The sequence below is a fragment of the Talpa europaea genome, assembly GCF_964194135.1.
Source record: "Talpa europaea genome assembly, chromosome: 2".
Classification (NCBI taxonomy): Eukaryota; Metazoa; Chordata; class Mammalia; order Eulipotyphla; family Talpidae; genus Talpa; species Talpa europaea.
In genome coordinates, this window is record NC_140068.1 from 129,078,303 (window position 1) to 129,093,530 (window position 15,228).

General features: G+C 50.6%; 1 protein-coding gene across 1 annotated transcript in view; it reads left to right on the forward strand.

Moving 5' to 3' along the window:
- Positions 1-802: 802 nt before the first annotated feature.
- LOC311188330 (uncharacterized protein) overlaps positions 803-15,228 on the forward strand; it is a gene marked incomplete at both ends in the record, with an annotated part of 140,846 nt that continues 126,420 nt past the window's right edge. Inside the window, 5 exon segments of the mRNA XM_084259443.1 lie at positions 803-859; positions 13,827-14,145; positions 14,148-14,173; positions 14,177-14,339; positions 14,915-15,190. Of these exon segments, the coding sequence (XP_084115569.1) occupies positions 803-859; positions 13,827-14,145; positions 14,148-14,173; positions 14,177-14,339; positions 14,915-15,190 (841 nt within the window).

The following is a 15,228-nucleotide window of genomic DNA, read 5'->3' on the forward strand; positions in this document are numbered from 1 at the left end:
GACGCGGGAGCCGTGGAGCAGGCTGCATAATGCAGGCTGCCGCTGCGAGCAAGATCCTGACCGTTTTTATTGGTGGAATAATCATAGAGCATCAGCTACGTGCGTTAGGAGGACAAGGAGAAAGGATGGGTGAAACTCGGGAATGTCATCAAGGGCTTGGGGGGACATGAGTCTGCTGACTATGTTATCAGCTTGATGACCAAGTGTTGTAATCGAAAACTGGACCCCAAACCCCCGGCCATGTTTCTAATCTTATTAAGAAGGCATTCCAGGGCCTCCCTGGTGGCGCAGTGGTTGGGTGCTGGGTTGCGAAGCTGCCCGCAGCCTCTGAGGCGCCGGTTCGATCCCCGGCTGCTCCCCGGCCACTGGAGGAGGGTCCCACATGGTGCGCAGACCTCTCCTGCCACCCGCTGCTCCCCTCAGCAGTGTGCTTCGGTCCTTCTGCCTGCTATGCTCCCCACTCTGTCTCTGGTGAGTTCTCTCACCCTCCTGTGCTTCTGACTGTACCCAGTGCTTGTATGTATAAACAAAACAAACAAACAAATAAATGAACAAATCTTTTAAAAAAAAAAAAAAAAAGAAGAAGGCATTCCACTGATCAGCCTTTGGGGTCCCTTGTCATACATCAGTCCTCAGCGCCCAGGGTGTTCCCGGTCCTATCTCTTGATGCACACCCTTTCCAGAGTGATCCAGCTTTCTGCTCTTGATTGGTATGAAAGTCACCTTGTAAGGTTTGGCTCATATGACTGTGACTGGACCGTTCTGACCTTGGTATAGGAATGCAGAACTGCAGGTAACCGTAATGGTGGCTGAACGGGCCACTGAAGTCTGGCAGACCCACATAGTTGAGCCCCAGGATGTATGTGGGCGTGTTACAAACGCTCAGGTCTCGCCCAGATCCAGCAGCTCAGAGTGATGAACAGGGAGCCTGGGAATCTCTTCTTCATCATGCCCTGCGTGTGAGGCTGATGCACAGCCAGGTGGGAGTCATGGTTTTGACCTGCTGCTAAAAGTGTGATCTGAAACCAGCACATCAGCACCAGCGCTGTTATAAACACAGACTCTCGGGCTCTGTTCTAGACCTTCTCAGTCTTCATAAGCATCCCAGTGACTCCTGGGCTCACTGAAGTGGGGCTCTTTGATCTTTGTGTCTTCTCCACGTGGGGTCAGACTGTGCAGTGAGTGGGGCTTTGGTCTGATCAGGTCACCCAACAAATATCATTACATCATATCACCTCCCAGATCTATTTCTCAGTTTACATATTTCACCTGTGCTCCAGGCTTGTCTGACCTTTGCCACCATCACTGTATTTTCAGTAACCCTCAGCTTCAACTCTCCTAATGAACACCTCGGATGCCATTTCCACAAATGTGCTACTTCTGAAGCCTGCTCGTGTCACCGAGGGCTCCACATCTCTACTTCACAGTCTGAGATGTTGGGTGGCATCCTGACCCATCTTTCTCACAACCCAGATGTTACATTAGGAAATGCTGTAAAGTCCACTTCTAAATATATCCAGATGCAAACACTTTATGTTACTTTCCTCATCATACCCCATAAAGCTACCAAATGTTCCATCTTAGAACCTGTGCTAGTTTCCCACATCTATCTTCCCACCTATCACCTTCACCTCTTGATTCTGCACAGCAGCCAGACTGAGGCTTCCAAAAAGAGGTTGCACCATGTCAATCTCTGCCCAGAAAGGTCCGGTAATCCCACATCTTACTCAGAGAAAAACCAGTCTTCAGTGACAAGAATAAATATTTGGCAGTTATTTCTTTTTAGGAAAATACATTTAGATGCACAATATTTTACAATTATTTCACAATATTTTACAATTATTTCATGATGGTTTGAAATAAAAACCATAAAATCTTTAGTTAAATAACCCCACATCTGGACTGAATCATGGTAGTATAGATATTTTTTAGAAATTCCAGTGTAGGGCCTCCCAGGTGGTGCAAGGGGTTAAGACACAACCTATGATGCTATCCTCAGCCACTGCAGCAAGACTTCGATCCCCGGCCAGCCAGGGAGCTACCCACATGGTGCAGCGGACCTCTCCTGACTTGCCTGCTGCTCCCCTCAGCAGTGTACTTCAGTCAATCTGCCTGTTCTGTTCCCCACTCTGTTTCTGGTGAATCCTCTCACTCCCCCACTTCTGGCCTGTACCCCAGTTCTTGTATACATAAATAAATAAATCTTAAAAAATAAAGAAATTCCAGTTTATCTATTCATCAGTAAAATGCATTTCACAATGTCCCCAAAGAAGAAGCTTCCTGTGTGTCAGGAGTTGACAGTGTCATCACACCTGCTAGGAAGTGGGTCACTTGCACAGTCACTACTAGATTCCATCAGACCTGCTGTCATACTGAGGCTTCCCGTGAACAAAGTACTACAAGTGGTCATTGCCAGACCAGCAGGAAGACGGAGCTCACTCGTGACACCAGACACCACCTGAATCCTGTACTTATGTTCCCTTGTCATGGTGCTGAGCCTTGGTGCTATTAAGCACAATGAGTTTTCCTTAATGAATTTTGGGAGTTAAAGCAAAGGTATATTACCTGGCTCCCTCAATAATTTACTATCTCTCCAACTTTTTAAAAATTATTGATGAGACTATATAAGTTATAGATTCACTGGCTAGGAAGACACAGTGACCTCTTAGGTCAAACCCTGGTGTTTACCCATGAGGTTGGTTTCTCTTGGTCTCTCACCATGACCATCATCTATCTGTCAGCAGTGCCCTCAATGTGGAGTTTCAAATGCTGTCATTGCTATGTCTCCTGGCTGGATATAGATTATTTCCCCTCATTAAAAATATTTAATAATGGAGCAATAACGTGCTCAGGGTGTCCCCGGTGGTGCAGCGGGTTGTGCACAGTGCTACGAAGCTGTCCACAGCCTATGCAGCGCAGGTTCAATTCCTGGCCCACCAGAGAGTTATTGACATGGCATGGCAGACCTCTCCTGTCTCACTGCTGCTCCCCTCAGCAGTGCTTTCAGTCCGTCTGTTTGTTCTGCTCCCCACTCTGTCTCTGGTGAATTCTCTCACCTTCCCGCACCTCTGGCCTATACCCTATTTCTTGTATAAATAAATAAATCTTTAAAGAAAAAATAATGTGCTCAGTCTTTGTAAAGTCAGCATTGAATAATTTCTCTCTCTCTTTTTTTGAAAGATTTATTCATGCACAGAAGAACCGGGGCACAGGCCAGATGCATGGGAGGTGAGAAGATTCACCAGAGCCAGAGCAGGGAACAGAACAGGCAGACTGACGAAATACACTGCTGAGGGGCACAGCGGGCGAGACAGGAGAAGTCTGCCATGCCATGTGGGTTGCTCTGTGGCTGGCGAGGATCGAACCGGCACTGCAGAGGCTGCAGACAGCTACACAGTGCTGCGCTCAACCTTCTGCACCATCAGGGAGGCCCTAATTTCTCATTTTTCACAACCATTTCCTGCTTGCTGCTGTGCTTTTCTTCTGTCACCTTCTTCCATAACTGTGGTCTCTTTCCTTCAAAGGAGGAATGAGCCTCCAATTCTACCCCACAATGTAAATTATTGTTCACAGCTGAAGTCAAAAGAAGAGGTGAATGTCTGTATGGTGAGCTGAGCCACTAATAAGTGGCCTTAAGATCTGAAGACATGAAAATCACCATCATGAATGGAAACTGAATGGCTTCATCAGCACTATCCCCAGGGCCTCAGGGATCAAACCCCTGACCCACACTTACCTGCAACCTGAGTGTAGCTTCCTCTTTGTCCTCCTGTGGGATGAATCATCATGTGAGACAAGGGAGGAGTCAGCCCGTGCAGTCCTAAAGGAATCTTCTAATCCTGGAATACTTTGACTAAAGACCCAGGTTAGGACTGGGAAAAATGAAAAAAGGAAGTGCAGGGACTGGACCAAATGCCTTCTGGGCAACATGTGTATGGATGGTACTTCCCATTAACCAGGCAGGGCAAGTTCTCCCTCGGACTTGAAAGCCCTCAGTGGACAAGATCCCCCCAGTCCCTTCCCTACCTGAGTGCTTCTTCCTCCAGATCACAGCTGCAGCCACTGCAGCTCCAGTGAGCACAGCTCCAGGGAGAACCAGGTCAGCAATGATGCTTTTGAAGTTCTCAGAAGGGCTCCTGATTCCCTTGAGAAGAGGTCCTGTGCCCAAGTCCCCCTCCTTACCCCATCTCAAGGTAAGGGGCTCCAGCAGCCCCTCATGCTGCACATAGTATGTGTCTCTCTGCTCCTCTCTAGAAGGCACCACCACAGCCAACCACTTCTGGAAGCTTCCATCACCTGCAGGCCTGGTGTCCACCCAATCCATGTCCTGCATCAGATCTTCCCCATTTCTCTGCCAGTTCAGGCTGATGTCCACAGGGTAAAAGCCCAGGGCCCAGCACCTCGGGGTGACCTCATGCTCAGAGATGGGGTTGTGGGCCACATGTGCCCTTTGGGGGTCTGAGTGGGAAGAATCGGAAATTTTATGGTTTATATTTTCTCCATGGACACTGAAGCAGCTTCATGACGATCCTCAGAATGGACAGGACAATATGCTTGGAAGAAGGAAGCACAAACCCCAGAAACCAGCCTGGTCTGGGAGTCCGGGAGAGTAGGTGAGAGCCTGGGGTAGGATGCAGGTCTCTAAGCATTTTGTTGCTGACTTGGGTGGAGGGTAATGACACAGACAGGCAGGAGTGAGATCTCCAAAAATGCTCTCTGACTGAAAATCAAGATCTTGAGGGAGAAACCCATTGTTCCTAAGAAGACTGCCAGTGAAAAGGATCCTATGCAGGGTGATTTCAGGGGGTGGTCTCCCCTCTTTCTCAGGAGAAACTGGATTCCTTAACTGTCCCTCAGAAAAAATAGGAGCCGCTGGACCAGTCTCTACTACAGAGTTTTGAAATGTGACAGACAGCTCCTTCTCTGACCAGAAGGGGGCGCTTTTCTGACCATGATTCCGTTTTCCCTGAGGGGTGTAAGCCTCAGGGAGATGAAAGACTCCTCAGCACCTCTTACTTCTGAGCTGCAGCACCTCCTTCCCCATCTGCAGGAGTCTTGGGAGTCACTCCACGCACCTGCCCTCCAGGTTGTTCATTTTGTGCTTTGCCCAAACTTCCTCCTCCACTATAGCAGGTGCCGTAGCCTCTCGAAATCACTGTGGAATGGGATCTGTGACCTTCCCTGGGCAAATATTGTTCACCATCCTAGCTCTGATTGTAGTAGCTGCGCAGGTCCTCCAGGAGCCATGTAGGGGAGCTTTGAACCTCTGTGCCTATTGTCTTGGTTCTGTATCATTGTCCAGATCCTCCTGTCCCATCTGCTCTACCCTGGGCTCCAGCACCTCCACACTGTGACCTGGAGAGTCGCTGTCAAACCGCCTGAACTGTGTGTGTCGTCCATGTAGCCCACGGCGATGTACTAGGGCTCCTTGAGGCTGAGCTGGGAGGTCTTGGTGGTACAGGTCAGAAGCGTGGGAGGGTGAGAGGATTCACCAGGGACAGAGTAGGGAGCAGAACAGGCAGACGGACCGAAGACACTACTGAGGGGAGCAGTGGGCGAGACAGGAGAGGTCTGCTGTGCCATGTGGGCTTCTCCCTGGCCAGCGTAGAATTGAACCAGTGCTGCAGAGCCTGCAGACAGCTTTGCAGTGCGACGCTCAACCACTGTGCCACCGGAGGCCCTGGGAGATCTTGGTTTCGAAAAGCCTTAGATAGTGGGAGCCTGGAGGCAGGAAGGGGTGAAAGCCAGGCTGACCCATCTCCCTGGGTCCTGAGTCCCAGGAAGATGGGGCATGAGGGGAGAAAGTGTTCAGGGAAGGAGGAGCCTCCAGAGCTTGAAAAGGGGCATCAGGTGGAGAAGGAGTGGGTCTCAGGGAGACAGAAGAGGGAGCTAGTGTGGGAGGGACAGAAAGGCACTAGGACTGAGAGGAACCGTGGGGGGACAGAGGGGCCTAAGGCAACAGCCTCCACCAGAGAAGCCTTTTCTCTCCCCATCCTGCACTCACCAGCCTGGGCCTGGGACACAGCCCTGGAGAGAAGCAGCAGGAGGAGGTTGGGGGCCCCATGACCAGCACTGCTGGGGTCTGGGGAGCTTCTGACTCTAGGCTGGTGGACAGAGATTTAACTGGGGGCCATGCTGATTGGCTTCTCTGGGAACCTCCAGGCACTGGGGACTGAGAACTGGGGGGGAGTCACAAGTGTCCAGGGTCCAGCACAGGTGGTGGAGACAGAAGGGAGGCTAAGGGGGCAGTGGGGTATCCCCAACAGTAACCTTCCTGCCCTGGACACAGCCCTGGGGCCTGGAACTATGAGAACCAGACTAGGGCCCTGGGGCTTTGCTCTGCCCCTCCTCTCCTCACCCAGAGCTTTGTCACACTGTCTCCCCGATTCCAGGCCCAAGGACTGGGTCAGCGCTTCTCAGTCATTTTCCTTTCAGAATCTGCATAAAGTCTTACAGATACGTGAGGACGCCAAGTATACTTTTGTTTATGAGGTATTACTACCCCTATTTACCACCCTAGGAATAAAGCTGTGTTTAATCATGTAACTATTTCATTTAGAATAATATGTATAACCCAATGCATGTTAACAGAAAGTGTTCTTAACAGAAATAATATTTCTGAAAATAATCGGGGCAATGAGAAGAGTGGATCTTTTGCATTTTATATTTTTGCAATTGTCTTTCTTGTCTGTCTCATTAGAAGACCTTTGCATTTTCATATTTTCTTCTCCATTTGGTCTGTTGTTCTGGTTGAAGTCTATGAAAAAATACACACTGCCTTACTATAACTATGCAGACACTGCCTTACACAAATATGTTGAAGTAGTGTTTTCAGACAATTTGAAATATTCCACTTTGATACTACATTAAAACTATACAGGTGGTGTTTTGGTATTTTCTCCAAGGTTAATTGCAAAGTGAAACCTGAAACAGTATCATTGAATATTTCTTATTCTGTTACATTTCCATAGTGTTCTTGTAGAAATAAATTCTGGCCTTTTATCCAGGCCGAGGAAGAACAATCGGTACTTCAGGAATGGTGAGGTCAGCAGCTTTATTATTCATGTATGAGGTCCCAGACCTGGGTAGCCCCATAAGGTTTGAGCACTGGTTTAAAGACCAAGGGCATTTGGTTTGTTTCCAAAGCTTAGCTATTGTAAACAGTGCTGCTATAAACATAGGGGTGCAGGTGCTCTTTGGAATTAATGTTTCGGTGTCCTTTGGGTAAATACCTAGGAGTGGAATTGCTGGATCCTATGGAAGCTCTATGTTTAGTAGGTCCAGAAATCTCCACACAGCTCTCCATAGTGGTTGGACCAGTTTGCACTCCCACCAACAGTGCAGGAGAGTTCCTTTTTCTCTACATCCTCGCCAACATTTGTTGTTGCTAGTTTTTTTAATATGTGCCATTCTCACTGGTGTAAGATGGTATCTCATGGTAGTTTTGATTTGCATTTCCCTGATGACAAGTGATGTTCAACATTTTTTCATATGCCTGTTGGCCATTTGCATTTACTCTTCAGAGATCAAGAAGGTGTGGTACATATACACCATGGAATATTACTCAGCATTCAAAAAAGATAAACACATGCAATTTGCAGCAACATGGATGGCGCTGGAAGGGATCATGCTCAGCGAAATAAGCCACAAAGAAAAAGAAAACTACCGGATGGTCTCACTCATAGCAGGAATCTAGAAAACTTAAATAAGGGACCAGGAAAAAGAATAACTATAAGAAAGTGAAAATCAAAATCAACAAACAACTATGAACCAGAGACACTCTATGGGGGTTGGGGGGCGGGGAGGGGAGGGATTGGGGTCAAAATAAGGGGGTTCCAATTGTATGGGGAATATAAAAATAAAATTTATTTTAAAAAAATCAACAAAACAAAACAAAACAAAAAATAAAAACCAAGGGTTCCTTTTATACACAACTGTGTCCATATCTCTTACATTGATAGTGATGTGGTTTTTGTGGTCTGTGGGTTTAGAATGTGGGGTCCTTGGGGTCACTCTGGGAAAGGTTTCACCAGAGCTCCTATTTCAGCGACACATGGAGAATTCTCCAGGCGAGTTTCTCCACGGGACAGAGACACTAGTTATATTTAAAGGGAAGGTTTATTACTGCAAGAGACAGAAGAGTAAGACACTTACATAGACACAGGTGGGCAGGAAGAGCTGCTCCGAAAGGGACAGGTTTGCTGAGAGAGGCCTGTGTGGTTGCAGGCGAGCGGCCTTGAGGAGAGCTGCCTCCACTGAGGGAAGTCAGTGAGGAGAAGCCTTGGCAGGTACAGGTCATGGCAGGCAGGGAGGCTGCTGCCCTGCGGAGAGAGATATCTGTCACAGGTGGGCAGAGGGAGAGCTGCCCCAAGCTTGTGCAGACTGCACTGATATAGTCCTTTTCTGTTGGGAGGGGCCACTCCTTGTAAGCTTTAGGGTTAGTGGCTGATTTGGGATAACTTTGCAGAATCTGAAAAAGACCTGAAATTCCACAATGGGCTCAATCTCCCTATCTTTACCTTTGGATGCACCCTGGGATACCTGCTTGGATGTTATGCTTTGTAATCTAGGCTTTGGCGCCAAAGGATCTTAGTTTTCACAACTGTGTAGTCTGTGCAGAAGGATCCTAGTTTCCACAACTGTGTTGATGGTTATGCTAATCTCTTCTACCCCCATCCTTGCGAGAGCCAGTGTAGGACCAGGATGGCCACAGAGCAGGTTATTTATCATTCGGCAGATGGGGTAAAGGAGAGTCCTGGAGCCCGCATTGGTTTTATTAGGCTTTTATTGAGCTTTACATGTAGTGTGGCAAACAGGTACAGGGTAGGCAGGGGTGCCAGGGGGCCAGAAAGCCTGCAGGCCTCCTAGCCCCTGGCAAGTCTTCACTTTGGGCTTCTCTGGCTACTTTCTCCCCTTTTCTCTTCTGCTGCTCTCCTGCTTCTGCTTCTCTGGAGCCTATCTCAATACCCCTCCCACGGCCCACAGAAGTAAACCAGACAGCTTGCAACAATGTAACAACTGCAGGTGCCCCATCAGGCAAGGCAATCCTGATGGTGGAAGGGCAGAAAAGCCTGAAAACCATTTATCCTACAGCCAGGTTTCTGGTCTTGTGGTGCTTCCTTTCTTCAGTTGTTTTCATTCCTGTCCTCCATCAATAGCATCGTTTTCAGCAGTGCAGGGTCAGGACTGGATACAGTGCAGGTTTTCTGATCCCATGCAGACCGGGTAAAGGAGGAGTCAGAGTCCTCAGTGGGTTTTTTGCAGGTCTTTTATTGGGGTTCACCAGGCATATGGCAGGCAGAGGTGTTGGGGGGGCGGGACGCTGGCAGGCCTCCCAGCCCCTAGCAAATCCTCACTCTATCTGGGCTCTCTGGTGATCTCGGCTTCTCTTTCGGTTTCGGCTTCAGCTTCTACTGCTGCTGCTGGCATCCCCGTGACACCGCCCTTAAAAGCACAGTCTTAGCTCAGCTGAATCCCATCTACCTATGCCCACACCCTATTCCAGGTGCCCGCCATCAGGCATGCATTGAGGACAAGGATCCATCATCTATCCTGATGGCGGAAGGGCAGAAAAGCTTGATATTTTCTTTACCCTACAAGCAGGCACAACCATTTGCTGCAAAGTCCCCAGACAAGGGGCGTCAGGCAAAGGGGGCAAGATGAGGTATTTGAGGATGCCCTTTAAGAGACAGGCCAGCTGGTTTACTGCCCAACGTTGTAGATAAGAGTGCTCAGGCCCTGGCCATGCATCTTAGAAGGGAAAGAGCTGTGAGTAAGCAAACTTGTTAATTATGCCTGCATGGGAGTGTTCATTGTGTTACAGGGCAGGGAGAGGAGCACCCCAGGCCCCGCAAACCTGCCTGCTCTAAATAGGTTCTGTCATCGGCCATATCAAGACAAAACATTCAAGACTGTAATGGAAAGGAAATTGAATACAATTAGTAAACTATATAGAAAAGACAAAGAATATAGTTTCTAAATCCAGCACCCAAAGTTACCCGTCCCCTCATGGGTAAAAGACCACCCGAATGGGATTGGCCCAGAGCGAGGCCCAAAAGCCTGCCACAAATCTAAAGCATCTTTTAGTGGGGACCCACAGAAAAGGATCAGAAATAACCAGACAAGTCTGGAGGGAAAAGAGCAAAATCAAAATCAAGATAAAAGCTAACATTGCTCTCCTCCCCATGGGTCTCTCAACCACATCTGTTTCAGGACCAAAAGGCAAACGCAGTTTCTTCACATGTCTCTCTGTTCCATGTGCCTCCTCCATGTCTCCTTCTGGCTCCATCCTGCTTCATTTCTTCTTCTGTCTCCTCTCCAGGTTCTTCTCTTCTCTTTAGCTCCACCCTCCTTTGGGTGGGGCGAGGGAACATTTTCCTGGGCACCACTCTATTACAATTGCACCTAGACTGGAAATTCTGCTGGAATCTTTATATTCATTTGCTCAATAATATATTTTCTCATCACTCTCTTGCATATTGGTTGGGTCTTGTGCTAATGTGTGATTTTTTTTTTTAAAGTAATATATTGTTCCACTAAGTTATAAAGTCAAGGTCCATGCAGGAGGCCAAATGCAAAAACCCACCAGGCAGCCCACCTGGGAACAGCCCACCAGGCTTCACTGACCCCCACCTTGGGTCCGTGAAGTCCGCCTGGGGCGCAATAAATTTTCCCTTCCTTTGAGAAAGTTTAGCCTGGCTCTCCTTTTCTTTACCAGGCCAAACCTTTCATAAAGCTCTTCAGTATTCATTACACTGGAATCAAATTATTTATTTTTTTTAAAAGATTTATTTATTTATGCATACAAGAGCTGGAGAACAGACCAGAGGTGTGGGGGGTGAGAGGACTCACCAGACACAGAGTGGGGAACAGAACAGGCAGATTGACCAAAGGACACTGCCGAGGGTAGCAGTGGGCTAGTCAGGAGAGGTCTGCTATGCCATGTGGGTTGCTCCCTGGCTGGCCTGGGAATCCAGAGCAGATTGAGGCTGCAGAGGCTTCTGATTACCTCATAGGTTGCGTCTTAACCCCTTGCGCCACCAGGGAGGTCCCTGGAATCAAATTATTTAAAAAAATTTTTTCACTTTATTTTGCACCACAAATCCCAATAGTAAAAATAGTACTGGAAGTTGTCAAGTTAGTAAATGATGGAGAACAGCAATAGAAAAAGACTGGAAAGGAGGTTCCCCAAGACCAGAAATCTGGCTCACACAGGAGCAGGGGGTAGAAGGGATTAACACAGCCACTGACACAGATCTAGAAACCAAGATCCGTAGGCACCAAAGCCTAGATTACAAAACAGAAAATCCAAGCAGGTATCAGACTGCTGTCTAGAGCACAGGCCCAAGGGTAAAGATGTGGAGATTGAGCCCATGGTGGAATCTCTGGTCGCTTTCAGATTCTGCACAGTTATCCAAAATCAGCAACTAACCCAAAGGCTCACAAGGAGTGGCCCCTCCCCAACAGAAGACTGTATTAGTGCGGTCTCTGCACAGGCTGGGGTAGCACTCCCTCTGTCCACCTGTGACTATGCAGGTGCCTCTTTTCACCAAATCTCTCCTCCGCAGGGCAGCAGCCTCCTGCCTGCCCATGACCTGTATCATGCCTGCACTTCTCTTCATTGACCTCCCTCAGTGGAGGCAGCTCTCCTCAAGGCCGCCCACTTGCAACCATGCAGGCCTCTCTCAGCAAACCTGTCCCTTTCTGGGCAGCTCTTCCTGCCCACCTGTGTCTATGCAAATATCCTTTACTCTTCTGTCCCTTTCCCTAATAAACCTTTCCCTAATAAACCTGAGCAGCCCCGATATAAAAATGGGTTGCCTGGCTGTGGGTTCTCACCTGCGCGCATAAAAGGGACTTATTTGTACTCCACTACAGGCACACACAAAAGGTTAATAAAAGGGAAAGGGACATGAGGAAATGTACAACTCAGGGAGAAAATAGGGAAATAAAGTCTTTAATGCGTCCTACCCTATTCGCCAACCTGGAAACACAAAGGCACTCTCAGAGCTGGCCAAGCGCTGCCAGCTGGCGGAGAGCCAAAAAAAGAGCCCCCCACCAAAGCCCACGTGTCTGGTTTTATACCAAACCTGGCTGCTTCACCCCACCCTCAGGTCCCAGCCACCTTCCCTTGGGTGGTGATGGGATTTGGAGTTCCCAGTGTCTTTGGCTTTGGCCTGGGGTGGGGGTGGAGTCCACAAAGCCTGTATGGAATTAGCTTTAGGACATCCTTTTCCCCGTAAAAAACCTTCCCTTTAAATATAACTATTGTCTCTGTCTCGTGAAGAAACTTGCCTGGGGAACTCTCCACGTACCGCTGAAATGGGAGCCCTGGTGACATCTTTCCCAGAGTGACCCCAAGGATCCCTCACTCCAAACCCACTGACTCAAAAACTCCATCATTAGCATATCATAGGTTATTAGTATTCTTTTTAAAAAAGATTTATTTATTTATGCACACAAGAACTGGAGTACAGGCCAGAGGTGTGGCAGGTGAGTGGATTCACCAAAGACAGAGAGTGGGGAGCAGAACAGGCAGATCTACAGAAATCCACTGCTGAGGGGAGCAGCAGGTGAGGCAGGAGAGGTCTGTGGTGCCATGTGAGTTGCTCCCTGGCCAACTTGTGCTGCTGCAGCTACAGGTCACTTCACAGTGCTGATGCTTAAACCCTTGCGCCACCAGGGAGGCCCCATGTTATTTATATTCTAAAGTAAAGAAGCAATAACATCTTTTAAAAAGGTTTTATTCTAGTAAAGTAAATATTTAAAGCTGTAACCCACGTAACAAAATTATACATGGGACCCGTAATAATTTGTGAGACTGAACAGAGTTTCTGAAAGAAAAATGTCTGAGAATTGCGGACCCAGTCCCTGGGCCTGGACTCAGGGACACGGTGTGACAAAGGTCTCAGAGCAGGAGAGGAGGGGGCGGCAAAGTCCCAGTCTCGGGGTGTGGCTGTCTGGGTATCAGTCCCCAGCGCGGGGTGCAGGGCTGGAAGGTGACTGCTGGGGATTCGCCCTCTCCCCTCGGTTCTGCTTCTGGGCTCACAGCCTGGGCGGGTCCTCCTGCCTGGATACTGGTGACTCACCCCAGGGCTCACTCCCCATTGCCTGGAGGTCTCCGGAGCAGCCAATCAGCAGCCCCGCGGCTCCCGTTCCAAAGCCCTCGCCCGCCCGCCGGGACTCCGTCTCCCCAGCCCGGGTGGAGGCGCGTCCTGGGGGATGGGGGGCGCAGCCCTCCTGCTCCTGCTCGCGGGGGCCGCGGCCCCGAGGGAGACCCGGGCGGGTGAGTGCGGGTCGGGAGGGGACAGGGCGCTCCCAGAGGCGGGGGCGAGGGCGCGGGCGGGCGTGGGAAAGGCGCGACCTCGCCGCCGCCCTAGTTGTCCCCCCACCTCGGCCCCGCCCCGTCCTGGCCCCTTTCCGTCCCCCGAGACCCCAGCCTCCTCTGGCCCCCCGAGTCCCGGCCATTTTCGTCCCGCAGCCGCTTTTCACTCTCATTCGTCTTTCACCCGCTTTCTGTCTCGTGGGCGCCCCCTGGGACTCGAGCCCCCTAAGGGGAGAAGAACAGGCAGGGTCTCCCCTCCCGCCCCCAGGCCCCCACTCCCTGAGGACTTTCTACACCGCGATGACCCGGCCCGGCCTCGGGGAGCCCCGCTTCATGGCCGTGGGCTACGTGGACGACACGCAGTTCGGGTGGTTCCACAGCGACTCTCCGGGCCAGAGCGCGGAGCCGCGGGCGCCCTGGGCGGGGCAGGTGGAGCAGGAGGAGCAGGAGGAGCAGGACGGGAGGACTCGGATCCTAAGGGACCCCATACCTTGGTTCCCAGAGCACCTGGACTCCCTGCGCGGCCTCTACAACCAGAGCGAGACCGGTGAGCTGGCGCGGGTCCGGGCCGGGTCAGCACCCCCATCCCCACGGACGGGGGTCGCCCAGGGTCTCCCCCTCCAGGCTTCTCTGCAACCTGCCCGGGAACAGCCCGCGGGACTTTCACCCCATTTCATTCTGTTTAGTTTATTCCCGGCGGGAGGGGGCGTGGGCGGGGAGATCCCGGGGTGACGGGGCGGGGACAGGCTCTCACACCTTCCAGAACATGTTTGGCTGCGACTTGGGGCCCTATGGGCGCCTCCTCCATGGGTATGATCAGTTCGCGGCGCTGATTACCTGGCCCTGAACTAGAACCTGCGCTCCTGGACCACTGCGGACATGGCTGCTCAGATCACCCGGCGCGAGTGGGAGGCCCAGGGTGAGGCAGAGAGATTCAGGAACTATGCGGAGGGCAGGTGCTTGAGGTGGCTGCGCACATTCCTGGAGCACGGGAAGGAGACTCTGCAGCGCATGGGTAAGAGGGGCCTGGAGGCCTCCCGGTCCCCCCCCTGCCTGGAGTCACTGCGGGAAATGAGTCCTCTCTCTAGTCCCGAGAGGGGGGCTCCCCTGGGTTTCATGTTCTGCACTAGAGAGACTCCCAGAGACTCCGGCTTCTCCTGAAGGACAGTGAAGGGATCCCGTCTCTCCTGAGAAAGACAGACAGCCCCTGACCTCACACATCACCAGGTCCTTTTGACCAGGGGCCTGTTTGAGAACCACGAGTTTCTCTCTCAGTCTTGTTTCTGGTCTGAGAACATTTTCAGTTATGTGATTCCTGCTTTTCTGTGTCATTCACCTTCCACCCAGGTCAGGAATAAAAAGTCTGTGTTCCACTCCCTCTGCTTCATCCTACCCTGGGCTTTCCTCCTCATTCCAGAACTTTCTTAGGAATAGGAGAATCACACAGATTCCCCAGATTAGCCTGTTTTTTACAGTTTATGCTTCTTCCTGCCACACCAGTTGTCTTGTCCATTGTGAGGATGCTCTCATGAGGATTCTTCAGTGTCCATGGAGGAAACACAAAATGACTTTTCTGATTTACCACCTCAGATCCCCCAAGGACACATGTGACTCACCTCCCCACCTCTGAGGATGAGGTCACCCTGAGGTGCTGGGCCCTGGGCTTCTACCCAGCGGACATCACCCTGACCTGGCAGCGAGATGGGGAGGACCTGACCCAGGAGATGGAGCTGGTGGAGACCAGGCCTGGGGGAGATGGAACCTTCCAGAAGTGGGCGGCTCTGGTGGTGCCTTCTGGAGAGGAGCAGAGATACACGTGCCATGTGCAGCATGAGGGACTGCTGGAGCCCCAAGTCCTGAGATGGGGTAAGGAGGATGTGGGCACTGAGGCTGTTCTCAGGGCC